Below are 25824 nucleotides of genomic sequence, written 5' to 3'. Positions count from 1 at the left end.
ACTCTCTCTCTCTCTCTCTCTCTCTCTCTCTCTCTCTCTCTCTCTCTCTCTCTCTCTCTCTCTCTCTCTCTCTCTCTCTCTCTCTCTCTCTCTAGTATTAGTCTCTAGTGACACATCAGAGGACTCACTTTTCTTCTTTAGTTGGTGTTTGTCTCTTTGCTTCCTAGCTCCTACTAATTGATGATCTTAATAAGCTTGACAGAAGCTAACTATCCCCAGCTATATACTACTCTCTCTGGCTAGTAGGCATATATTATATGCATGAGCTTTAATTCACGTTGCATATACTCACAAGACTACAGCTGATCCTTAATTATCACAGATGCGTATGTGTTTGTTTGGGAGTATTAAATCACTCCTTTTTTGGGTTTACCTCAGAAAGGTGTTTTGTATCTATACCTCTTTCCTTCATATGTTTCAGCTATTGGGTTTCTGAAAAAGGGTAAGTAAAGTTCTCAGCTTTTTCATTCCAAAATGGTGCTATTGGCTTGTATTTGAGCTTCAGCTTCAGCTATCTTCATCAACAACTTTCAACTATATTTTTTTAATTCTGGTAAGTTCTCTTTTATTATTATTATTATAGTTACTATTAAGTTCAGTTTATACTGTGATTTTTTGTTTTTTCGAGCATTAATAGTTCTGTCCCACTAGTCCTTTGGTGGTTAGTTTCAATAAATCCGTTGATTATCCAAGCCATTGATCAATGGAAGAAGCTAGGGGTGATTTGATTGAAAGAAATCTTTATTGGCTTGTTATAATTGTTTCTCTCTTTATTAAGAAATAATCAAAGTAAATGCTCAAAGCTAGCTAGGTGCATGCTTTTTTCATTTTGTTGTCCAGAAGAAGATTCTACCATACTTAGCTACAAGATAAAAGAAATGATAAAAAGGAAACTGTACCTCACCATGCTTTTAATTATGTAGCTCCAACAGAATATGGACAAAAAGGAGATTATAACAAATCCTTATGGAGAGAGATCATTATGATGTAGTATAGTATACTTTTTCTTTCTTAATTCAAAAGAGGATTTATACTAATATAAAGTAATAATATTATTATTATCAACATGTTAATTCACTTACTTTATAGTCTAATATATTCTAAATTTTGAGCTAAGCCTTATATGTATTTGTGTTGTTGAGTGTATGTGACTATTCATGTTCATGGGGTGTTGGGATCTTTTAATATTATAAAAAAAGTGACTTATTGCAAGGGATTATAATATAGTCATGTATTCCATCTTGGAAGAAAAATCTCATAGGCTTTTTGCTCTCTGTTAAAAAAGTACTGGGTGTTGTTCCACATTAGCACTAAGGTTTTCTCTTTTATCTACCTTTGTCTGTGAAAGCACAGACCACCTCTAAGGTCAGATTTTAACCAATCAATGGTGTGATAAAAAGGACTCCAACCTACTAACATAATCAAAATCTCTCATCTATTTTTATTTATTTATTTATTTATGTTTTTATAATTTTAATTAATTTTTTGTTCTTTTTCTTTTAGCTCTCTTGTGATTGTCTTTGTGATCAAAAAGATTCTCACTCTCTCTTTTTCTTTTCATTAATTTTTCTTTTTCTTTTGTTGTTTTTGGTTCCTGCGGATACCATCTTTTCATGCTATCAAAGTCTTCATCATAGTTCCATCGCCCGGGGCACTAACTTTTTCCCATTTTCTTTATATAAGTCAAACCGTTGTAAAGATATTGTTATGTAATTTTCTTCCTCAACTATATCATATTTTGTTTTCTTCCCCTACATTTAAAATAGATAATATCTTTTACTTTACCTAACAAAATAAATGCTCTATTTTTATAGATAAGATTAGTTAAACTTGTTTACCTTCTGGTTCCTTTATTACAGAAGAATTTTAGTTTAAAATGCCATCAAACTAATTATTAGTCCTTTTTTAGTTACTACTATTTCCAATATACATAATACTTACCACCTTCAATTTTTTATTTTTATACCCCTTGAAGTTTCACCCTCGAAAAGATTTGAGTGTTCTGACTTTTATAATTTCCATACTGACCGAAAAGTAGTGATAGAAGAATTGATTATAGAATAGAAGTCATCAGAGAAACCATAATTGGTTTACTTTAATTACTTTATATAGTCTTTCTCGTGAGAAATTTTATGTCTTTTTTTCACTTATTTTTACTTTTATTTTTCTAGTACCAGTGATTAAGCTTTTGCAGAACAGAGTCATGTGAGGTCATATTTTATACATGTCAAAAAAAAAAAAAAGAAGATCCTATTGAAGTTTTGGTCCGTTATTTATTTTGTAACTGTTACAAGTGTCAGAGTTTGACACAAAACTCAGACACATGCTGAGCCCAATTGAAGTAGTCAGTCACAGTGATTGTTTTCACATCCTTCTAAATTAGGTTCAACCACTTGATTAACTCTCTTCAGTATCTTCCAAAAGATAAAAGAGACAAATTTTTGCATGGCTTGCCAGCAGAGGTTGAAACGCATTGTCAAAAGTTATTGTCACTTTGAGACTCTCATAAAATAAACCATCAAACATTCATGACAACAAAACAAAAAAAAATTGATTTTTTTTTTTTTTGGATAATTGGTTATATTAATTTTGGTTTTATGTTTGTAATACTGTAGGTGAAATTTCCTATATATTTGAAGGGCTTGCCAGGCTCTATGTGTACAGTATTGAGAATAAGAGTATCAAGATGATGGGACCCTTTTAAGGAATGAAATTAGAGGTAATAATATCAAAATCCTATTTTCAATAATTTTGTAGTATTTGAAATCCACATTTTCCTTGTGTGTTCTCAAATTGCATGCATATAAAGTAACGATGATGAATCCAACCTGTCTTTAATGATTCTTCTTCTTCTGCCTCACATTTCCTTAATTTGCTCGAGCTTTTTATTGCATTGTGTACATACTGTGAGTATTTTGGCAATTCTTCATCTGGGCATGTCGAAAGGATACCACTTTCACCCCTCTTTTGAGTTCAATTTTCCTTCTTTTTTCTAGATTCTCTTTCTCTCTCTTCTTCCCCTCTTTCATATAGCTTTTTTTTTTCACTGGCCACAACATCTGATTTTACAAGATTCCTTTGTGGTTTTACTTTTGTATGTTTTTTATGCCTCAGCATGACGAGTTTTTCAACTATCATAATGATCACATGTCTAGGGTATATTTCTTTTCCACAAATTCAATTTTGAGATTTTGGTTTCAGTCACCCCTTACTTTACTTCTTCATTGAAAGTAAAACATTTCAAGTTGAAAATTCCAAGCCCTGTAGACCTTGATTTGTGTGATACTTCTTATTCTTTGTTTTGTTCTTTTTCCCTCTCTCTCTCTGTCTTTTTTTTTTTTTTTTTGGATGAAGCATACTTGATCCTAAAACTATACATATACAGATTCTGGTTCCTTTTTTCCCCAGGAATCATTTTAAAAGGGCAAAAACAAGACCTGTGCAATAGTTTTGATAGAAACAAAACACAATCTGAAAAAAATGAAGTTCATGAAAATTGGGACCAGGCCTGACACTTTCTACACAGAAGAAGCTGTAAGGTATGTATTGTTATCTTTTAAAAAATCCAAACAAGAAAATCTGTCATTAAATTATGCCATTACTGACCTTGTTATATGAATATATGGTATTATAAGATTTTTTTTTTCTTTTCTTTTTTTCTCAACTGCAATTTTTATTTTTCTTTCTTTGAACTATGCAGGACTCTGCTGTCAGATATACCAAGTGACCTCTCTATACAGATTAACAATATCAGCTATCTTCTTCACAAGGTATGAATCGATGAAGGAATTGATTGTTGCCCAATTATCTTCATCAGTTTAAAACACTATCTATTGGATAACCTTTGATTATTTGTTTATTTTGGTGCATGTGATTGTTCTTGTTGAAAATAATTGTGGTTCTTAGTTGCAGTTTGCACTTCTTCCAAGGTGTGGTCTTTTGCAACGGCTTTGCTCAAGCTCTGACGAATCAGAAGATACCAAGATAGAGCTTCATGACATTCCTGGAGGAGAAGATGCTTTTGAATTATGTGCTAAGTTCTGTTATGGAATCACAATCAATCTCAGTGCTCACAACTTTGTACCAGCCTTTTGTGCTGCTAAGTTCCTTAGAATGACTGAATCTGTAGAGAAAGGAAACTTTATTTTAAAGCTTGAGGCTTTCTTCAATTCTTGTATTCTTGAAGGCTGGAAAGACTCCATTGTTGCACTACAGACCACAGTGAAGTTACCTGAGTGGTCTGAAAATCTTGGTATTATCAGAAAGTGTATTGACTCAATTGTAGAGAAAATCCTCACACCTCCTGCTAAGGTATGTACAAAAACAGTTTTTTGATGGTGAAATTGTTAAATTGTTAATAAACAAATGGTGATTATATATTCTTTACAGGTTAGTTGGTCCTACACTTATACCAGACCAGGTTACAACAAGAAACAGCATTCTGTCCCTAAGGATTGGTGGACAGAAGACATATCTGACCTTGATATAGACATGTTTAGGTGTATAATTACTGCTATCAGAACCATAAACATCCTACCATCACAGCTTATTGGTGAAGCTTTGCATGTCTATGCGCGTCGCTGGTTACCCGACACAACAAAGATTAAGCCTCCAGAGAGTTCAGTGTCTCAAGCTGATGAATCAGATGAAAGGAGTAGAAGAATTCTTGAAACCATAGTGAGTATGATCCCTGCTGATAAAGGATCAGTTTCTGTTGGTTTCTTGATGAGGCTTGTTAGTACTGCAAACTATCTAGGAGCTTCACCAGTGACAAAGACAGAGTTGTTAAGGAAATGTAGTCTACAACTTGAGGAGGCAACTGTAGAAGACTTGCTTTTTCCTTCACAATCATCCCTTAACCAACATTTTTATGACATTGATTTGGTTTCAGCAGTAGTAGAAAGTTTCTTGGTGATATGCAAAAGACAACCACCTGCTACTGTAGAAAGCAGCCAATTTCTTAGATCACTGAGAAAAGTTGGGAAACTCATTGATTCTTATCTTCAAGTTGTTGCTAGAGATGGCAATATGCCATTATTGAAAGTTGTTTCTTTAGCTGAAACTATCCCAGATATTGCCAGGGAAAATCATGATGATATCTACAAGGCCATTAACATTTTTCTAAAGGTAAACATAATTGATGGTAAAGAAAGCTTTCATATTATATTCTTTCAAAATAAGAACTTTATGATTGATTCTTCAATTACTTTTTAATAATAAGCAGGAGCATCCTGACTTGAACAAGGCAGAGAAAAAACGACTGTGTCGAATCTTGGATTGCCAAAAGTTGTCCCCAGAGGTAAGATCCCATGCTGTGAAAAACGAGAGGCTGCCTTTGAGAACCGTTGTTCAACTCCTTTACTTCGAACAAGAGAGAGGCTCAAGTATGGCAGCAAACGACATTAACAAACTCTCATTCCAAGAGCTGATCCCCAGAGGAAAAACGACACCAAATCCCAGAAATGATCAGGTTAGTAAGCTAAAACTTGGTACTACTACTGATGATAACAAGTCCCCAAAAGGAGACAACACCGGTAGAAGCACAACTGTATCAGAAATAGGCGAAAAAGATCATCACCATCATCATCATCATCACCATCATCACCAACATCACCAGAGAATGAAAAGAGCAGATGGGAAGTTGCCTTTGGAACTGGAAAAAAAGACAAACAAAGGAGAAATTGAAGAAGTTGAAGCTTCAGTCAAAAAGATGAACCAAAAGGGTAATAGTAGATCATCAGAGCTTGGCCGAGACAGAACCAGAGACAGATAGTAAATACATTAAATTATAAATATGAAAGACCCCCCTCATTTGTTTTCGCAGTTTAATCAATTGGAAGCCATTGTTGTAATTTTGTGTCATTTACATTAGGAAGAAAATGCTCTAGTATTTGTAAACAAGGTTATTAAGTTTCAGGTCCCTTTATTACTTTTAGCACCTCAACAGTTTTCGTTTGTAAAGGGCTATTATTATTCTATTCATCTCAAATAGTTTGGTTATCATAATAAGCAATACTAAAGAGAGTGTGTGTCCCTTACTCCTAAATCCATTGATTATTCCAAATTTTCAACTCCATGGCAGACGAGTTAAGCTAAACATTAAAACTAACTTTTCTAACATTTAAGAAAAACAGGAATGGCCCCATATTTTTTTTTGCTGAAAACACAACTGAGCTAACGAGCCACGTGTTATTTTTTTCTTCCCAAAAATGGGAATCGGCCTAAAGTAGAAAATTTTTATTAAATAATTTCATTCCAGCCGTCATATCATATCTCTCTAAGAATTTTATTTTTAATTTTTATCTTCGTTTTGATATGCTAAATTATTAATATAAAATTATTTTACCTAGCTAGCTTCATTAAAAAATAAAATGAAAAGATAATAATTAAAATAATAATATAATCAATCTCAATCATTCACCTGCTTAAAAGGAAGGGAGAGAGAGTCAAGAATCTTCGTCCATTATATTTGATTATTTTTATTAGTTTGAGATAAAAATATCAGCGGAATATGTCGGGGAATCTCGAGTCTTCTTTTTCATCGTGCTTGTTATCATTACCAGCCTTGATGATTTTCTCTCCCAGTTTATGGTTTCTCTGAAAGGTACGATTTTTATATTATCATCATCATTATTATTATTATTATCATTACAGGTATGGCAGTTATTGCTTGAATTAGGATCTCTTGTTTTGTTTTACAATTTTTGGGATTTGAATGGTGACTTTTGGCTATGGATAATTGGGTTATGGGATCCACATCTTTCATGTAAAGTTTGTTAGTTTATTGCTTAAATGTTCATCTTGGTTTGGTGGTTAAAAGAAATTTTACGCGTTTTCTACTTTTGTTGTTGAATCCATTTTTTGGTAATGTATTTTTGTCTATTTAGATATTGATTGGTAAGTTCATTTTTCAATCCTTCATTTTTGTATGATGGAGATTTGCTTAAAATGTATTGGTTGACGAGTTAAACTTCCAATTTATGGAAATTGCGCCATGTTCTCTCTTCTAATTTTTGTGTGCAACTGTTTGGGGCTGACTCTCTTATGTATGCTTGAACAATTTCATTATAATTGTATGATTTCACGTTTCACTGGGATTACCAAATTTCTGTCAATCAATTTATTGTGATCTATTTTTAGCATTTTGTATATTCGATATAGAAACTGTGGAGTGTATCGTTGTACAGTCTCTTTGGTATGCGAGACTCTCTTGCATATTAGTTTCCACAATCTCATTGATCCGCTGCTTGTATTAAGTTGGTGTTGAAGATATTAGATTTTCAGATCTCTATCCAGTCTTGTGAAAATTATGTCAATTTGAGCACTATATATTAAAATTTGCGTGACTTTCTTGGGACAGTTATATCACATTGCATTTGTAAATTTATGTTGGTATTTTGAGTTAATTTTTTCTTCTGGGGATTAGAAGTTTTCTGGCGTTCTTGGTTCTTAGAAGACTGAAAACGTAATGTTTTATTTTTGGGTGTGTGTAATGCATATAAAATAAGATTTCTGATTTCTGAATATTTATTTATTTCTTTTTTGATCGACCAGGCTACAGAAGGAAGCACACAGTTTTTGTTGGTTACATGATAGGACATTGTGTGTAGTTTTATCTCAGTCATCAAGTGGCTCTTTGTGGTATTGCCATTTTGCATGTTTGTTGCTGTGATATATGAGGAAAGGGAGAATGTTGGATTGCTAATGACTACTTGAATCGTTTTAACAAATTTGTAAGGTTTCTTTTCCTTTGCCTTTTCATTTTTAAGTTTATGTAGCGACAAGGAAGCTGGTTTGACTCCTCTGTCACATGCAAGAGTAGGATATAGTACAAATTCTTAGCACGTAGAAGTTTGTTGTTTTGCTAAGCAGTCTAATAGCGTGCAGCGTTGAATGCGTCGTTTGCATGTTCTTTATTGTTGACAACAAATCAGCCACAAAGTAAACTCTGTAAATTCAGTGGTGGAAGGTTATTTGTTACCTTCATTAGTGCTATGTATATTATAAGGTATAGAGTGGGGTTTCAATTAGACATAGGGTGATGGATTTTATCAGATGTTTTAAAACTTTTATTCTTTCCATTTTCTTTAATTTTATGCGATGGAAGTTATGTTTTTTTCTTCTTCTGGTCAGGTATGGAGTGTGCTGACATCTGGAAAAGATCATGGTGCAGTGCTTAGAAGGATTGAAGCATTTGTGTGTCCAAGTGGTTAATTGTTGTGAAGCTGAAGGATGTAAACAACCAAGGGGTCTAGAAGATCCAGAAGTTCTAGCAAGGGAGACAGTCTGTATAATACCTTCCCTTTTACACCTTTTTTCCCATCTACTGTACAATTTTTCAAATATATACCAATGTTTTGCTCTCTACGTTTGTGGTTGTCTGCATAAATGGTGAATATATGAATTGTCAATTTCTTTTCCAAAGGATACTTGTTAGTATTATTTGGGGTTACTGCTAGTTATCGTGTTTCAGCATGAGTTGCCAATTACAATATTTTTGGATATTTCTGTCTGGATATATGTTAGTGTTACCATCATTATAACTATTTCTTACTGTCGGGCTTAATCTTCCTTAATTTGAATGCAGTTAGTGTCAGTGAAATAGAAGCTTTGTACGAGCTGTTCAAAAAAATTAGTAGTGCAGTAATTGATGATGGGTTGATTAATAAGGTAAGAGGAATATGTATACTTTTGCTATTAATCTGTTTGTTTTTTTAGGGAAGAGGGGGGTGGGGGGTTTGGTTTACCTTTCCTCACTTTGTACCCTTCAAGGATTGTTGTGCTTCTTGCCTACTCCTATTGACTCTATTATTATTTTCTTTCTCATCTTGATATTTTGTGTTTCAGGAGGAATTTCAACTTGCATTGTTCAAGACTAACAAAAAAGAAAGTTTATTTGCAGATCGGGTACTATTCCTTTCTTTTCTGCCATCTGTGTTCATTCCCATTCTTGCAGATGCAATTTCATATATTATTACAAAATAAAAAGGGTAGTTTAAGATGTTTAGTTCCCCATTTTCTGTTTCTTACTTTAGAAATTTGGCACGACCTTATTTTTCTTCAGAAGTCTGGTCCCTTTGGAAATAAGCACAACCAGATTCTTCTAGACTCTCCAATTATGATCGTTAGATGATGTGTTGGGTGTCTCTTTTGGTGTTGTAACTTGGACACATGCTCTCACACATGAAAATCAGTTTTTTCTTTTTTTTTTTGTTAAGTAGTAACATTTATTCCAATCTGTTTTCAAATTGTAGGTATTTGACTTGTTTGATACAAAGCATAATGGGATACTAGATTTTGATGAGTTTGCTCGTGCTCTCTCTGTCTTTCACCCTAACGCACCAATTGATGATAAAATTGAATGTAAGTTTAGCAGTTTTTCCAAGACTTTATTATGACTTCTTTAATTTTATTATATAGTTCATTTGTATATTTGTTTATCTATTCGCTAGTGTGTTGATTTATGTGGATGCCTGAGGTTATGCTTTGTTACAGTTTCCTTCCAATTGTATGACCTCAAACAGCAGGGTTTCATTGAGAGACAAGAGGTACTTACTATTCTTTGTCTTGCATATTTCTTAATATTTGTCGGCCAGTTTTGTTTTTCTAACTTTGCAAGATCATGTCATGATTTCTTTCAGTATTATTTCTGAATACTGTTTAATCTACTTGTCACTTTTACGCATAGGAGTTCATTCATATGTTAGACCATACATATACATCAAAATAGCAACTAGTTAGTACAAGTGGGCAACTACTTCCAGCCTCACTGGGTTAAACTGTTTCTAACTCTTGATTTTGTTTATTGCATTGTTAACCGACTCATACTTTTAAGTTTTAAATTAAAGTTTCTTTATGTCTTCATTTATGCTCTTCTTAGATTTCATCGTTTCATTTAATGTGCAGGTAAAGCAAATGGTAGTGGCTACGCTTGCTGAATCTGGCATGAATCTGTCAGATGATGTTATTGAGAGTATTATTGACAAGGTGAGTTCCTCCGGGACAAACCAAAGTGGTTAGCACTCTGGATATGTAGCGACATGATATTCTTATTTCATTTTGGCAACCAAGTAGTTATCACAATTTATGTATATTTGTACTTCAACTTTGTTGTCAATCCACCTGAATTTTTCTGCATCTCTCTTCCTGACTGAATGACATTAGTACAAGATTGTGAACAATTGCAGAAATTTATCATTAGTATAAGGACTTAATGTATTACAAATATGCTTTTTCTTGTATGGGCACAAAAGTTTTACATTTCATTTATAATCTAGCTTCATCATTTCTCTTCAAGTAAACAAACTGTAACATGCCTTGGGGACTTCTAGTCGCAAACGCATTCCTACTTGAACTGTTGAAGGCTCTGATCTGAGCCTTCCAGTTTTTTTCTGCATTTACGAGGGTTGCCTAAACTTTGGCTACTTTCAGACCTTCGAGGAAGCAGATACCAAACACGATGGGAAGATTGACAAGGAAGAATGGAGAAGCCTTGTGTTGAGACATCCATCCCTTTTGAAGAATATGACTCTTCAATACCTCAAGTGAGTTAATGTGGTTTTATTTATCGCCTATTGGAGTACTCTTGCTAGAATGACTTCCTATCAAATCTTAAACTGATAGAGCAAGTGTGAACATTTGAAGTACAATGAATAAGCAGTTATTTATGTGTCTTTATAATGTATTTTCCTGCTTATTATTACTAGTAGGAAATGTCATGACTTTTGAGATTTTCAGCTAACATCAGTTTTGTTTTTTGCTTGGACAGAGATATCACCACTACATTCCCAAGTTTTGTGTTTCATTCACAAGTGAACGATTCCTGAAATGTGAGACAAATCAAGTTTGAGAGTATATATTGGGGAAGGGAATGCTTTGGTTTGTTGAGACAATTGTCATTTTTTGTGCAGAAAAACTACAAATTGACAAATGTCGATTGTGACTGTTGTCTCTTTGATTTGGATTTTTAATTGCTAAAACACTTATTTTGGTTGGTTAGATGAGGCTCTTCAGCTTTGACCACTGGGTTGTGCATGTTTGTTTGTGTGTAGCAGCTGATCGGGGATCAAACGAACTTGGCCCCTGTATTTGCATGCCATTGTATGTTTTTAAGGGAAAATATTGGTTTTTGGCTCAGGCTCAGGCTCTCACGCCCCACTTTTGTGTAACATCTTTTAATTGTTTTTTTCCTTCTAAAATTTGTAAAGCCACCTCCCTCTCTCTTTCTTATTTTTCTTTCATTATGTTTGGGCTCTTTTCCTGTAATAACTAAATTTACAGCCAATCGTGGTTAGTCGATTGGGAATAATGAATTTAATATTTCTTTCTTTTAACCGGGAACTCAAGAAAACAGTATCTGCCTATCTAGTCTTAGGGACTAAAATTTTATCAACTGTAATTCCTCAACTTTTATTTTATTTATTTTGCCCATTATCACCACAAGCTATTTATTTTAGTTCTTATGTATTATTTAAGCTATCATCATTTTATTCGATATTGTTTATAGCGATTAATTAGAAAAATAATACTATTCTTTTTAAGATGTTTTACAAACTCTATCATAATTAATACACAAATTACTGAAAATTTCACAGAAAAGAGCGTCATATTTAATCTTAGCATAAATTTTAATTTTTAAATTGTTTTTAGAAATAAATAAAAATTGGAATCAATCTATAAAAAGACGAAATTGCCCTCCAGGTAGAATCATTCGGGTCCGTACTCCGTTCTTTCTTCTGGGAACATAAAGAAGGGTTTAAGCCACCGAGAAAACTCTATTTCATATTCATCAAAAAAAAAAGAAAAAAAGGACTCTCACTGGTCAATTTCCAGGTAATTATTTTTTCTCCGTCTATTGTCTTCGGTGTCATCTGGGTTTTTCTTTTTCTTCTCGGAATTGTTATGATCGTGTATCATTTCGCGTCTCTGTCTGTGTTTTGGGTTGTTGGAGGCTGAAGAGGAAAAGGGTTATGGGAGAACTGAAAGCTCTTACTTTTTATTCATGCATTTATATCTATAGCATAATTGGATCATCAGAATAATGTACATTACTTTAGTATTTGCGGTTGAGTTTGCAGATAATAATAGTGATGTCGGAGAAAGGAGGGAAACTGTTCACAGCTCCCCAGCCCCAGAAGAGAGGAAGAAAACCTTCCCTCAAATCCACTAACGGAAAGGAAGGTTTGAAAAATTTCTCATTCATAGCTTTTGTAAGGTTCTTTTTGGGATCTTTTATTTTCCTTGCCCCTATTAGAAAAGCGGGTTCATTGTTTGGAGAAAGCATTTTTCTTGAAAGTGTGAGCATTTGTTCACTTTGTTTTTCATCTTATACTTCACCATGGTTAATCAATCTGATAACTTTATTCTATTCATGTCAAATAACATGAGTTTTCCTTACAGTCTTTGCATTCATAATAGTTTCTTTTTAAGTTTGAACCTTGAGGTGTGCATGGGATTGGGAAACCTTACATTTTTCTGAAGGCTTAAGTATTACAGAAATTGTTTTTATGTTCTTTTCTTTTCCTTTTTGTGAATTTTATTTTAAAAATCTTGTGCTGAATGAATGCACTATATTTTTAGCACCATTAAAGGGGAAGGATGATAGCTCAGAAAAGTCAAAGAAAGGAAGGAAAGTTAAGTTTGACACAGGTATATATGCTTTTGTACGTTACCTTCTCACACCACTTCTCCAGTTTTCTTTTTAGCCTTCAGCTTATGAGTTAAGAATTAGTGTAGTTTTTTTCTTTTTCTTTCTTTAGAATGAAGTAGTGTACATGTGTGGAGGTGATCATATAATTTTTACTGAGCTGCCTGTAAATGGTGATGGATCGTATTTATAGGTAGTCCTGAAGTCAATTTGAACTTCTCGTCTGAATATGGTGGGAATCTTAACACTGACACACCAACCACATTTCCTAAAGGTTCAATTCTCTTTTCATTTCTTGCATTTTCCATGCTAGACTTTTATAATAATTGCTACTCAATTGACAGTTGTGGGCCTTGATTTCCTTTCATTTCCCAACTTATGGTTTTTTAGGAAGTTTTGGCCTAGGAGGTAAAGGGGACAAGACTGGTAAGGGTGGCAAGAGCTTTGTGCCAAAACCTTCACGACCACTTGAGCTGAGTGTTGAAGACGGTATGTTGACATGTATGCATAAGATATGATTTTTAGATGCCAATGTATTTATTCTATGATTTGTTATTTACTACCAAAATCTAGCTGCTAGATGGTATGTCTCTTTAGATTTGAAAATCATCTGATTTGGTCAAAAGCCCTGTTATACCTTGCTCTTGGTCTATGTAGAACTACCAAAGGGTGCAAAATGTCTAATGGACTGTGATGCTGCTGATATATTAGAAGGAATCCAAGATCGCATGGTCTTGTTGTCCAAGGATCCTAGTATTAAAATCCCAAAGTAAGGACAGAGTTATGCATTATCTTGTAAAACAAATGGATGTCTGGGTTATGGCTTCACCCAAATTGAATGTGTATATGACAATGACGCTACAATTGTTGTTTGGTTTTAGATCATTTGACAGTGGACTGCAGTATGCCAAAAGAGAGAACCATTACACGAGTTCTCAGTCTGTGAAAGACATTCTTGAGTATCCTTTGCTCTTTCTTGGAGTTTACAACTTATATATACACCTTATAATCTATTGTTTATAAATAGAAATCTATGTCTTTGTTATGCTACCTGCAATGCTCTTTATATTGTTCTTATACTGTTACACACTTAACTCAAGTTTCAGCATGCTGTCAATATATGGGCTGAAGGAGGCCGAGGTTACTTTCTGAACCTAAATTGATTAGTACTTGGTTCTTACTATAAATGATGTGATCTTAACTCAAAATATGTTGGCTGCAGATATGCGTAATTGCCAACATCTGTCCAGAAACAGCTGATGAAGTTTTTGCTCTACTTCCATCTTTGCAGGTACTCTTACATGTTGATTTTGCTCATTTCCACTATTGAAAGTAGAGATAGTATATATTATTTCTTGATGTCTATCAATTGCAATCTTGTAGTTGTTTTTTGCCTCATCTACTGGTACTTCCCCATTTCCTCTTAAAATATAGCAAGTTAACAATTGTGCTCTTCCAGGCTAAGAAAAACATGCTTCGCGAACCCATCAAAGATGTTTTGCTTGAACTGGCTAAGGTTAAGCAGTCTACTCCAACCTTTAGCATATAAAGATCTGTGGTAAGATATATCACAGTTGCTTCTTCCATTCGGAAGAGTTATCTTGCTGTTCCCAGCAGTATTGCTTTATAGAGTAGTTTTCCAATTTGATAAACTGAGTGCAGACTAATCTTTCATCGAAGGCCTGGCCCTGGGAGGCGGGGATGACATTACAGCATTGCTATGGAGCGATCTTGTTTGGATCATACTTGTAAACAAGCGAGCTTCACCTCAGTGGAATTTTTTTATCTGTTCTCTTTTTGTGCCCCAGGATTTGATGTAAATGAAACCTTTCTTTCTAGTTAGAAAGAACGTCTTATCTTTGTTCTTATTCCACTGCTTCTTTTTTGTGAATTAAAAGCTGTGGACATGGTTAATAAGAAATGGGTAAGCTGTGTTGTGAAAAGTTTTTTCTAGTATAAAATTGAAAGGATTTAACTTGTTTGGTGCAATATGAACTATTGTTTTTTTACTTAAAAAAGTTGGATTTGAAACCAGGACCTTTCCAAAATGTGGTAGTGTTGGAAGTATGGTTATGTTGAGCATGCTTATATATTACAATTGTTTGAATTTTGATTTCACCACTAATTAATATGTTTTTTATTTCTACGTCAAAAAAAAAAAAAATATATGTCTTTTATTTCTTTATTTCTTTCTTTTTCTTTTTTTAAAAAAAAAAGTTATAGAACATATTTATAACAACAGTGCCACAATGTTTGTTTATATTTATATTATAAAATAAAGGGGGGAAATTTTGTTTTGTTTTTCTTAAAGATTTTTTTTATAATCTTTAAATAATTATATTAAGTTACCAATATAAATGTATTACGTGTAAATAATGGTACACGTAAGCAGTTTATGTCAGCAGTTAATTGAAATAAATAGATGACACTTTAAATTTGGTAAAGTTAACAGTTTAGCAGCTTGGAGAGTTGTGCCACTAAAATTTAAGATTAGAGGGTTAGAGCAAGTAAAATGATGATTGGGAGGGTTCAGCCGCAAATTACTCCTTTTAAATTATTAAAATTTTTAATGTGTTGTTCTTTCGAGTTAATTTATTTGTACTCATATATAGTGTATTCGTGTTTATTATGTCGTATCGTACTTAAGTTTATATTTTTTTGTACTTTATTGTATCTACGCATATATTTTTTTGTGTTGAATCGTGTTCGTACCTCTCGGACTTGTGCCAGTTTCCCTCACGTCCCCCAGCCCATAAGCACTACACACATATGATGAGCATTACCCAATAGAAATGATAAATAAAATAGCCAAGAATATGAATATCTTAAAAAAAAAAAATAAGTGAAGAATATGAGAATGGAGTCCTTGCTTGCTTGAGCTTGACTCCTTAATATATTATTTGATATGTAGAAATACGAGTTCGTACATTGTTATTAATTGAGTTGACGTCCCTTGACTTCTTTTGCTTATTTCCAATAAACATAAAGAAATAAAAGACAAGCATTTTCAAAGGACACCCAATTTTGGTCTCTCTCTCTCTCACACACACTCACTCACTCACTCATTCAATGGAATTGATCAACAACAAGGTAGAAGAAGAAGAAGTTGATGATTATGATCATGAAGATGATGACACAGACGAAGAAGAAGACGTAATAATAGCACAAGTAAAATGGAGGAAGCACTATTCATCTGTCCAAAAAATCCTCTTGGTTGGAGATGGTGACTTTTCCTTTTCCTTAAGCTTAGCTAGAGCCTTTGGTTCAGCCAGGAACATGGTGGCCACCTCCCTTGATTCTCTTGGTACGTCATCTCCTTCTTTCTCCATCATCTCTCCAAAACAAAAACCCTTTTAGATCACTTTTCCCTTTGACTTTTTGTATTCTGTAAATGGGTTTTGATTCTCATTTAACAGAGAAGATAAAGAAGAATTATAGCGATGGAATAAGGAACATTATGGAGCTAGAAGAAAGGGGTTGTGTTGTACTTCATGGAGTTGATGGAAAGCACATGAGTGATCACTTCTTCCTTAAAACCCAGAGATTTGACAGGATCATCTACAATTTTCCTCATGTTGGATTCCACTTCCCGGAAGAAAATTGCTGCCAGATCCAGTTAAGCCCTTCAATTTTTCTCCCTCTTATTTGTTTTTCTACAAAGGAATAGTAAAGTAGACTTTGCTTTTTTGTTTCACCTTAAATTTTTAAAACTAATATACATTATTGATTATGCTTTACTAATGGTGGATGAGAAATTGTGTAGTCTTTTTTGTAAATTTGGTACATTGTGCTGTCTCATCATTGTTATACATTAGTAACCCTTAACTTGTATGTATATATATTTTGTTTTCTATACCAAGAATGACCATAATTTTGTACTTGAATGTCTTTGTCTTCTTGTAAGTAAAGGATTTTTTTAGTTACAATACTTGAGTATAAATGAATGGGATCAAGTTTGTCTTCTTGTAAGTAAAGGATTTTTAGTTACAATACTTGAGTATAAGTGAATGGGATCAAGTGAATAATGGGGTAGTGAAACAGGATGAACAAGACTCTGGTGAAGGAATTTATGAAGAATGCGAAGGCTCTGTTGAGGAAAGAGAATGGTGAGATTCATATATCACACAAGGAGGGTGACCCCTATGAGAAATGGAATCTAGTGAAGAAAGCAGAGAAGATAGGGCTGCATTTACATGACACTGTGCCCTTTTATAAGAACGACTACCCTGGTTATCAAAACAAAAGAGCCCATGGTAGCTCGGCCGATGCTCCTTTTCAACTCGGTCAGGCTAATACTTACAAATTCAGGCTAATCACTCACCCTCTCTAGTTTGCTAATTATCTATATGTTTAATAAATGGATCAAAGAAGATGACATTATTAGAACTTGTTTGCTCCATGCTATGACTTGTTTCTTTTCTTTATCTTGTGTAAAAGCTGCAGTGTATGCAGACTAATGAAACATCAAGAGGGTGAATTTCTTGTATTGAGATATCAGATTGTTGTTGTGAACTTGGAGCATGCTCTTGGATTCTAAGCTAATTAAGCTGCATAAACATTTCCCCCATCTTTATTGATTTATTTGTTTTTCTTGCAGTCTGGTTTGCCATTCCATCCATACCTTGGTAATACTAATAAGTAAGAATTTAGATTTAATATTGAAGTGTTATTCTGACCAAGATTATTTTGTTGTTTCAGTTGAATGAATCTCTGTACTACTTATACTATATCCATTTCATTTTGTTTAAGCATATATGCTTTTTCCAAACTTTTTTAATTGAGCATTTGTTGCTCGTCCTCGGAATCTCGGATAGTAACACAGGATATTCATTCAATGTTTTTAAACTTATTGAGATCCGATCTAATTATATATTAAATGTTAGATTTTAATATCCGATACAATCCAATTAATTTCAGTCATCCAATCGATCTAACAACTATTGGATGTTAGATTGGATCGGTTCTATACATTGAATGTATTTCATATGTATTTATTAGTTTAATTTAGGATTATCTAATATTTTAGTCCTAATATTTTTTGGATCGGATCGAATCCATTTAATATAGGGGTAAGTTGAAAAGTGCCTCTTTTATTAATCAATTAACCAAATTTGCCTCTAATTTTATATTTATTTGAAACATATCTCTTTTTATGTGTATTGTAACTAAAATACCCTGACATAAGAGAGTCACATGGAGAGTATCTTGAAATGACAGGGGCAAAATTGGTACAATGTTTAAAAAAAGAGGTAAAAATGATAAACTTTAAAAAAGAGGGTAAAAATGAAAGAGGACAACATAAAAAAGGTATAGAGTGTAATTTCCTCTTTAATATATTAGGTCCAATATGTATTGGATTGGATCGGATCTATCTTTACGTATAACAATATAAGATACAATTACTCATCAAAACTAAATGAAAATATTAATTAGTTCGATTAGATGTTGGATCTATTGAATTTTTGAACACTCCATCCAACATTTGATCCAATTAGATATTCAAAAATAACATCTAATCTGATTCGATCACAATTAGATATCTAATGTTTGGCGGTTAGTTGTAATTGGATCGGTCAATTATGATTAGATTGGATCGATTTATGCACACCCTTAGTAACACAGATTACGTGTTCGCTTTTGATTGTATATAAAGTTAGGGATAGAAATTCGATTGAAGGAGCATTTTTCATTTTACTAGTTTTTTTTTTTTTTTAAAAAAAAAAAATGTTGGTTGAAAAAATGAGCATCCCGTCACATGTTACCACGTGAGTGAGTGGTCGAGGCCTGTAATAAGCTGCTGCTCTCGTGATGGTATAGTAATAAGAGTTTTTACACTATATATTGAAATTTTTTAATTTTTTATTGTGGGGAGAATTTTTTTTTTCAAAAATATTGTGTACTGTGTTAAATTTTTTTAATTGTTTCACAATTATTTTTTAGTTGTTCTATTATTATTTTAATGGCTAATTAGTAATTTTTCCCCCTGAACTTTGACATATAGTAAATCGTGCCCCCTGAACTTTTTTGGCCGTTAAAAATTCCCCTCGAACTATTGAGATTGTTAAATTTAAGGACTTTTGTCTAATTTCATTCAACTTTACAGTTTCAGTAATTGTTTATGTACTAAACCATGCTCTCCAGACTTTGATATCTACCAAATCATGCCCCTTAAACTTTGATATGTACTAAATCATGCCCCTTGAACTTTCATCCATGTTAGAATTTTTTACTAAAATTAGACAAAAGTCCTTAAATTTAACAATCTCAATAGTTCGGGGGGAATTTTTAACGGCAAAAAAGTTCAGGAGGCACAATTTAGTACATGTCACAATTCAGGGAAAAAAATTATTTTGTTTTGTTATTTAAGGGTTGTTTTATAAACTTTTACCCAAAATTTATTATTTTTGTAAAAATTCCTTAATAATATTAGACTGTGTAAACCACTTAATTACTAGTTACAAGTTACAACTAGTGTTTTCTTTTTCGCATGAAGATATTATAAGGATCATTAAGAGCATTTTGAATACAAGTAATGATTAAATTTACTATAAAATTTTACATCATCTTAATTATATATAATACATATTAATAAAATTAAAATAAAATATAATTTAAATACTATTAAAATATTTGTAAAGGAGGAATATACATCCTTTAAAATAGAAAATTGATTTACATCATCAATTAATTTACATCATCAATTAATTTACATCATCAGTTGGAAAATGATTTTTCCATAATTCTTTAATTTTGTTTTTTTTTTTTTTTTTTTTTTTGAAAAAACTCTATAAAACATTCTTAACTAACTACAATATCTCATTAGCCAGGGTTATTTTACAAGCAGTCTTGCAAAAAGGTTATCTCATTTACAATGGTAAATTTGATAATTCATTCTTAAAAATTATTTATAGTTTTTGAGTATGCCACATTAAAATAGATTGAAATTTAATACTCTGATTAATTAAATCTTAAAATACCCTTCTCATACATTCTCTCTTTCTCTCGGCCCTCTCCCTCTTCCTCTAACTCTCACCAAACCCAACTGATACTCCGGGCTGGCCCAAGCATTGGGCAGCTTGAGCCATTGCACAAGGCCCATATTTTTTTAAAGCTCAATTTTTTTTTGAAAGAAAATGCCTATTTTTGTCTCTTTTTTTCTATTAAATACATATAAATAAAAAATTTATAATTAAAAATTTATGAACGAATCTTAAAAAAAGTTAGTAATAGAATTATAATTTTAATTTACACGATTTTTTTTAAAGAGCCAAATTTTAAAATTTTGTACAAGGCCCTCAAAATGTTTGGGTCGGCCCTGCTGATACCCACAATCACCGCACCACCTCCGACGAAATTTACTCTGAAGGCAAAACATAAGACAAAATCGATGAGGATATCGCGAAACCACAAAAAGAAATCGTGAAACCCAAAGCCCCAAAATCTATGAGCTCAACCACCCCAAAACTCCGAAAATCCCTACCTATTGTTGGAGTTCTCAACTCGCTTGTTTTCTGTATTTTTTTTTTTCTGGTTTTTGACAATGTCACAAAACATCGCTAAGTGTCGCGAAACATCGCGAAATCATGAAACATCGCTAAATGTCTACAATTCACAAAATCGCAAAACAGATTGCTAAATGTCACGAAATCATAATCAAGTTTTCGCGATGTGTTGTGCATTTTTTAGCCTCATATCACAAATACTTGCTAATATCATTGCAAAACATCATTAAATACGCAAAATATTACAAATCATCGCTAAATTTTATCCCTAATCTCAAATTTGTTTTATTATTGTAAATACATTGCTAAATATCGTAAAAAATTGGTAAACTAGGAGAAAGAAACGTAAAAAAAGAGAGACCGTGAGAGAAGACGACAGTGAGGCCTTGCGACCGGGGTTCTAGGTTTGTGTATTCGACGGTAGTGGTTTTAGGTCGGGATTAAAGTCGAAGAGTGAAAGAGTTAGAGAGAGAAATTATTTTGAAATGTAAATGTATTTTTAAGAAGAAAAGATATTAAAAGTATATATAGATTATTTTTATTGACTGATATATTGAAATACAAATTTTCCTTTACAATTCAGACTTAATTTAATACATCATACAGAGAGTCCAAAATCTAATCACATAATCCATCAAATTAGGAAATAAAATTGTTCAAGTTATTCTAAACAAAAATTGTTATAAACGTCCTTTTACCACTTGACTAATAGCAATACTCAGTTAAGAAATTCATCATAGATAATGTTGATTGATTTTCAAAATGTAGATTTTATAAAATAACAAAAATTTGTTACAATTAATTATATATGCACGTATTCACCCTTCTCTGACTGTCTCTCTCTGTCTCTTTTTAAATGTATGTATTCAAATTAAATTAATCAAATTTTATCAGCTATTCAAATTTATTTATTATTATGAACAAAATTAGTAGACTTGAATAAAATAATTTAAGATTTAATTAAAAAAATTAGATCGAATAATTTATAAAGATTGGATTTTTTTATATATATATATAAAATAAAAAGATTAGATGAAATATAATAAATACTTAAAATAGAGGACACTTCATTCTCATTAACAATGAAAAAAAAATTAGATAATAATTAATACAAAATAGCATCACATCATTTGATCTAGAAATTTGTTAAAAAGGCAAATACTATTTTAGATTCTATATTTTATAAAAATTATCGATTAGATTTATTATTTTAATTAAACAATAAGTTAGATCTCGTATTTACTAAAGTGGTACAAAATAGTACCTTAAATTGATTTTTTATCAAAATAAAAGTTAATAGTAATCTGATCAAGAATTGTTATGACAAAATTAAGTATATTTTCTGCATTTGTTCCTGTTAAAAATTATCTTTAAGTTTGTTATAATTAAAAAAAAATGTCAAAAATTATGCTTAGGGTACAATTTTGTACTATTTTAAAAAATATAAGGTCCAATTTGTCATTTTAAAAAATATAAAGGTTCAATTTGTAATTTTTACAAAACATAAAGTTTAAAATAGTATTGGCGACAATACTACCCAAACTACACATTTAGTTACACTTAACCCCACAAATGTAATTTTTGGTGGTAAAACTCTCTGAATCTCACTTCTGTTTTGCTCATTACACCTATATCTAAAAACTTCAGTTAAGTGTCATAATGAACTGCACACGTGACAAATTTTTAGTAGTCCACGTTATATTAATTATTAAAAAATAATTATAAATAATTATAAATTTTAAAAATCAGAAAAAAATAATAATTTTAAAAAATAATTAATTTTTTACTTTTGCCTTTACTTTTTTTTTCTTTCTTTTTCTTCTTCTTCTGAAAACCCTAATCTCTCTCTTTCTCTCTCTCCCTCTCCTTCTCTGTCAGCCGCACGTGACTCCAACCCTAATCTTTCGAGCTCACCCTCTCTCTCTCGTCTTTCTCTCTTCTCTATCGAATAACTACAACAAGGCCCCCCAAAAATCCAAAACTTAAACCTTTCTTCTCTCCACGATCTCTCTCTCTCTCTCTCTCTCTCTCTCTCTCTCTCTCTCTCTCTCTCTCTCTCCTGACTTAGACCGGAAGAGAGCCGCGACGAAAGCCCAAGGCCTTGACGTCATGCCATGTCTCATCCTTCTCTCCAATCTTTGTCAAGCCTCGTCAAAACTCTCTTGTTTCAAAGGTCGTCGGCCTCAATTTTGGCATCTTAACCCACCTCGAGTCACGGCGAAGCAAGGACAACTGTTGTCTTGGGATGTTTGGGGTTGTTTTGAGATAGGATTTTGGTGAGTGTGGTCTGTGGAAGGTGAAAGGGCTTCAGGGAGAAAAGGAGAAAAAGAAAGAAAAAAAAAATAAAAGAAAAAAAGAAAAAAATTATTTATTTTTAAAATTTTTAAATATTTAAAATTATTTTTTAATAAATAATATTACGTGGACTGCTAAAAATTTATCAAGTGTGTTAGGCAGCCACTGTGGCACTTAACTGAAGTTTTTGAACGGAGATTCAAAGAGTTTTACTAATAAAATTGGATTTGTAGAGTTAAGTGTAACTAATGTGGCATTTGGTTGGGATGAATGAAAATATAGAAATAGGAATGAAAATTGGAATAGGAATGAAATATAATAAAATTTAAAATGAATTAAAAAATTAATAAAAGAAATTATTAAATTTTTTCAAATTTTGCATTGGAATAATAGTCTTTCCTTCCATTTTAAAATGAAATAGTCATTCCACCAAAATAATGGAAATGTCATTCCATCAGAATGGTATTCTAATAGTTTTAAATGCAACCAAACAAAGAATTGGAATAAAAATTATTTTCTTTCCATTCTATTCCATTTCATTAGGGCATTTTACAAAAATACTGGATTTGGGGTAATACTTTTCAATTTTACTGCCACACGGCAGAATTAACATTTATACTGTCCTCCCCTTTTTTTTTTCTTTTATACTGTCAATACCAAAACAAAAGTATGAGGCCTCCATCTTTGACAATCACAGACATAACCACCACAACAACACCAGGACAACCGGAAAATAACCATTAATTCTGACAAGATTAAACAAAAGCAGTAAAATCGACGTCAATAAATAATCATGGCAAAACAACGGTAAAACAACACTAAAACAATCAAACAAAACAAAAGAAAAAAATGATTAAAAAAAAACAAACAATCTGCTGCACAACCTCAACACCAGATGCAAAATCAACTATATTTGCAAGTCTATTCCTAGAAAATTATAATAAAAAAAACTACTAAAACAACACTGAAACAACACAAAAACAAATAAAGCAAATATAACTACTTAGAAAAATATAAAAGAAACACACACCTCAAAACTCTCTTGTGAGTGAGCTCGTCAAATATATTTATAGGAGAACCAAAAGAAAAAAACCACAAAAATAGCCAAAGAGAACGAAGAAGAAATGTATTTATAGCCTCCATCTTCCACACTCACAGACATAACCATCACAACAACACGAGAACACCCAGAAAATACCTATTAATTCCAGCGAGATGGAGCAAGGGCAGTGAAATCGTCATCAAATAAATAAATCATGAAAAACAACAGTAAAACAATACTAAAACAATACTAAAACAAATAAAACAATAAAAGAAAAAAATGATCAAAAATTAATTATGTTGTACACATCCTCAATACTAAATGCACTATATTTGCAAAGAAAGTTCTAGAAAATTAGAACAAAAAAAAACCCACACTAACTCTTATATTTTCGAAAAAAAACATAACTAAGAACTTCAAAAATTTTTTTTAAAAAAAAAGAAGAAGAAAAGAAAAGAAGATGAAGAAGAAGAACTGAACATGAAAAAAAAATAAAAATCATGAAAAACAACAGTAGAACAATACTAAAACAACGGTAAAGATGAAGAAAAAAAAAACCTTGAAGAAGAAGATGAATATTAGAACATGGGGGTGAGATTTATGTGAAAAGCTAGAAGATAAAGATGAAGAAGAAGATGAATCGTGAGAAATGGGAGTGAGATTTTTAAATCTATTTAAATAAAAGAAAAAGAGTGAGACATGGGGTGTGATTTCTAAATTTATTTAAATAAAAGAAAAAGTAAAACATGTCACTTTCATGACACATCCCATCAACCTTTTCATCAAAATAATAATTATTAAATTATCTCAAAAAATAATAATTATTAAATATTAAAAAGAATAAATAATAACTTTTACATCCATTAAAATAAAAAATTAAATAAATAACTTGAGCCCAAGTCCCAATCAATAAAAAAAAAACAAAACAATAACATAAAATTGTTGGCAGTACACTGCCGAAAAAAAAAAACAGTATAAAAGTTAATTTCGAAAAAAAAAACAATATAAAAGTTAATTTGAGCGTGTAACAGTATAAAAGAAATAAATTGGGAAAAAACAATAACCTGTGTAAATTTCCCTTTCATTACCTCAAACCAAACGCCACCTAATGTATAATTTGGATACTATTACTATTAATTCCCCCTTCCCCAAAAAAAATCAAGTTTGGTCGTTACTCGATCGTATCACATGACAAAGATGGGTTAATAACAACATCAATTTTAAATAAAATAAATAATAAAAAATGAAACCAATATATTATATATATAATTAATAATGAAATATTTTTAAATATAAACATTTCCATTTAGGTTAACAATTCAACAAATACCAAACTCAAACCAATCTATTTATTAATTATGTTAAACATACAATTCAAACCCAATTTGTTTATAATTAAATAGATTGACCTGACAAGTTTTACATAGTTATAATTTTTTAATTAGGACATATTTATGAGTTATTTAATTTTTTAGTGACTTATATTTAACTAACTTAGTATAGTTTATACCGTTTAATAAATATAAGTGTATATCTTTCACTTTGGAATGAATGAATTTGCTATCAAAAAAAATATATAAAATATATAAGTGTATATATATATATATTTGTATAAATAAGCTAATCGTATCATTTTTAAGTCGTATTAACCCAAAAATTAATCATATCCATTTAAAATTATAAAATTCAATCATGTATTATCTGAATATTATTTTGTCACCATACTCCATCCATATATAATAAGGTAAATCCAATATGTAGATATTAATTTATTGATGTGATCAACAAATAATAATAAGTAAATTTAATAGTAAATATTTTGGTGTTGAACATCGTAAAATTAGCATATCTTGTAATAAACATATCTGGTCTCTTTTTTGTTTTGATGTTAGAATAAATTTTGGAAGGAGACTACCTGAATTCCCTCAGCGTTGAATGCGTAGACGTGGCACGCTCAAATTGGTTGGTAGAAACTTTTCTATCAACTCTCTAATCTATTCTCTTGTTATCAAAGTCGCTTTATTAATTATTTGCAAGTCAACAATTTTTTTTTCTATCTAATAAATTACAAATTGGTACAAAACTACAATCATTTAAATTATTGAAAAAAATATTATTTTAGATTAAATTCTCTGTTTTGTTAAATAATAAAATAGAACACAAAATAAAAAAACTAAAAATAACAATGAAACAACTAAAAAATAACAATAAAAACTTGACAAAGTACAGTATTTTTTTTAAAAAAAAAAATCGCCTAAAAAAATTAGAAATTTGGGTGTAAATATCCCTATAATTTTCATTATTTATTTTTTTTTGAAAGATAATTTTTATTATTTAAA

At 31.6% G+C, this 25824-nt stretch overlaps 4 protein-coding genes across 14 annotated transcripts; all 4 read left to right on the top strand.

Annotated features, from left to right (window-relative positions):
• Positions 1 to 6046, top strand: LOC115707239 (BTB/POZ domain-containing protein At5g47800). Of its 8 annotated transcripts, none has more exons than XM_030635127.2 (7): positions 1 to 553; positions 2616 to 2719; positions 3386 to 3539; positions 3701 to 3770; positions 3907 to 4311; positions 4390 to 5127; positions 5225 to 6046. In XM_030635127.2, exons 3-7 carry the CDS (start codon positions 3481 to 3483, stop codon positions 5771 to 5773), a joined length of 1821 nt encoding a protein of 606 aa, XP_030490987.2. In that variant the 5' UTR covers positions 1 to 553; positions 2616 to 2719; positions 3386 to 3480; the 3' UTR covers positions 5774 to 6046. The 8 variants fall into 8 exon arrangements, with proteins under 8 accessions (XP_030490987.2, XP_060972521.1, XP_030490991.2 ...); XM_061116538.1 differs by having other exon boundaries at positions 7 to 553; positions 3409 to 3539; positions 3913 to 4311; XM_030635131.2 differs by having other exon boundaries at positions 92 to 553; positions 3913 to 4311.
• Positions 6047 to 6276: 230 nt separating this feature from the next.
• On the top strand, positions 6277 to 11333 carry LOC115707238 (calcineurin B-like protein 3). Of its 2 annotated transcripts, XM_030635126.2 has the most exons (11): positions 6399 to 6604; positions 7555 to 7733; positions 8134 to 8288; positions 8588 to 8670; positions 8848 to 8907; positions 9255 to 9363; positions 9496 to 9548; positions 9907 to 9987; positions 10432 to 10544; positions 10769 to 10829; positions 10911 to 11333. In XM_030635126.2, exons 3-10 carry the CDS (start codon positions 8165 to 8167, stop codon positions 10824 to 10826), a joined length of 681 nt encoding a protein of 226 aa, XP_030490986.1. In that variant the 5' UTR covers positions 6399 to 6604; positions 7555 to 7733; positions 8134 to 8164; the 3' UTR covers positions 10827 to 10829; positions 10911 to 11333. The 2 variants fall into 2 exon arrangements, with proteins under 2 accessions (XP_030490985.1, XP_030490986.1); XM_030635125.2 differs by having other exon boundaries at positions 6277 to 6604; positions 10769 to 11333.
• A 325-nt stretch (positions 11334 to 11658) lies between these two features.
• LOC115707236 (DNA-directed RNA polymerases IV and V subunit 4) lies at positions 11659 to 14635 on the top strand. 3 transcript variants are annotated; one of them, XM_030635123.2, is made up of 11 exons: positions 11659 to 11832; positions 12078 to 12180; positions 12580 to 12648; positions 12840 to 12920; positions 13037 to 13135; positions 13304 to 13415; positions 13528 to 13605; positions 13753 to 13786; positions 13869 to 13937; positions 14106 to 14204; positions 14327 to 14635. In XM_030635123.2, exons 2-10 carry the CDS (start codon positions 12090 to 12092, stop codon positions 14193 to 14195), a joined length of 723 nt encoding a protein of 240 aa, XP_030490983.2. In that variant the 5' UTR covers positions 11659 to 11832; positions 12078 to 12089; the 3' UTR covers positions 14196 to 14204; positions 14327 to 14635. The 3 variants fall into 3 exon arrangements, with proteins under 3 accessions (XP_030490983.2, XP_030490984.2, XP_030490982.2); XM_030635124.2 differs by having other exon boundaries at positions 11664 to 11832; positions 12057 to 12180; positions 14309 to 14635; XM_030635122.2 differs by having other exon boundaries at positions 11670 to 11832; positions 14309 to 14635.
• An 838-nt stretch (positions 14636 to 15473) lies between these two features.
• Positions 15474 to 17212, top strand: LOC115707864 (uncharacterized protein At4g26485). The gene is made up of 3 exons (XM_030635949.2): positions 15474 to 15950; positions 16063 to 16261; positions 16688 to 17212. Exons 1-3 carry the CDS (start codon positions 15716 to 15718, stop codon positions 16974 to 16976), a joined length of 723 nt encoding a protein of 240 aa, XP_030491809.2. The 5' UTR covers positions 15474 to 15715; the 3' UTR covers positions 16977 to 17212.
• The last annotated feature ends 8612 nt before the right edge of the window (positions 17213 to 25824 follow it).

This window comes from Cannabis sativa, chromosome 1 (assembly GCF_029168945.1).
Source record: "Cannabis sativa cultivar Pink pepper isolate KNU-18-1 chromosome 1, ASM2916894v1, whole genome shotgun sequence".
NCBI classification, from domain to species: domain Eukaryota; kingdom Viridiplantae; phylum Streptophyta; class Magnoliopsida; order Rosales; family Cannabaceae; genus Cannabis; species Cannabis sativa.
Note: the sequence above shows the minus strand (reverse complement) of the source record. Positions and strands in the feature narration are given on the sequence as shown.

What these genes read in the sequence shown, in the direction of transcription:
- LOC115707236 (XM_030635123.2), top strand. Translation starts at nt 12,090, where the DNA reads ATGTCGGAGAAAGGAGGGAAACTGTTCACAGCTCCCCAGCCCCAGAAG. An exon ending in TCTGTGAAAGACATTCTTGA is followed by an intron (nt 13,606 to 13,752) that starts GTATCCTTTGCT and finishes CTCAAGTTTCAG; the next exon opens with CATGCTGTCAATATATGGGC. An exon ending in CTCTACTTCCATCTTTGCAG is followed by an intron (nt 13,938 to 14,105) that starts GTACTCTTACAT and finishes GTGCTCTTCCAG; the next exon opens with GCTAAGAAAAACATGCTTCG.
- LOC115707239 (XM_030635127.2), top strand. Translation starts at nt 3,481, where the DNA reads ATGAAGTTCATGAAAATTGGGACCAGGCCTGACACTTTCTACACAGAA. An exon ending in TCAGCTATCTTCTTCACAAG is followed by an intron (nt 3,771 to 3,906) that starts GTATGAATCGAT and finishes TGTGGTTCTTAG; the next exon opens with TTGCAGTTTGCACTTCTTCC. An exon ending in CCATTAACATTTTTCTAAAG is followed by an intron (nt 5,128 to 5,224) that starts GTAAACATAATT and finishes AATAATAAGCAG; the next exon opens with GAGCATCCTGACTTGAACAA.
- LOC115707238 (XM_030635125.2), top strand. Translation starts at nt 8,165, where the DNA reads ATGGTGCAGTGCTTAGAAGGATTGAAGCATTTGTGTGTCCAAGTGGTT. An exon ending in AAAGTTTATTTGCAGATCGG is followed by an intron (nt 8,908 to 9,254) that starts GTACTATTCCTT and finishes TTCAAATTGTAG; the next exon opens with GTATTTGACTTGTTTGATAC. An exon ending in ATGACTCTTCAATACCTCAA is followed by an intron (nt 10,545 to 10,768) that starts GTGAGTTAATGT and finishes TTGCTTGGACAG; the next exon opens with AGATATCACCACTACATTCC.
- LOC115707864 (XM_030635949.2), top strand. Translation starts at nt 15,716, where the DNA reads ATGGAATTGATCAACAACAAGGTAGAAGAAGAAGAAGTTGATGATTAT. An exon ending in CACCTCCCTTGATTCTCTTG is followed by an intron (nt 15,951 to 16,062) that starts GTACGTCATCTC and finishes CTCATTTAACAG; the next exon opens with AGAAGATAAAGAAGAATTAT. An exon ending in GAAAATTGCTGCCAGATCCA is followed by an intron (nt 16,262 to 16,687) that starts GTTAAGCCCTTC and finishes GTAGTGAAACAG; the next exon opens with GATGAACAAGACTCTGGTGA.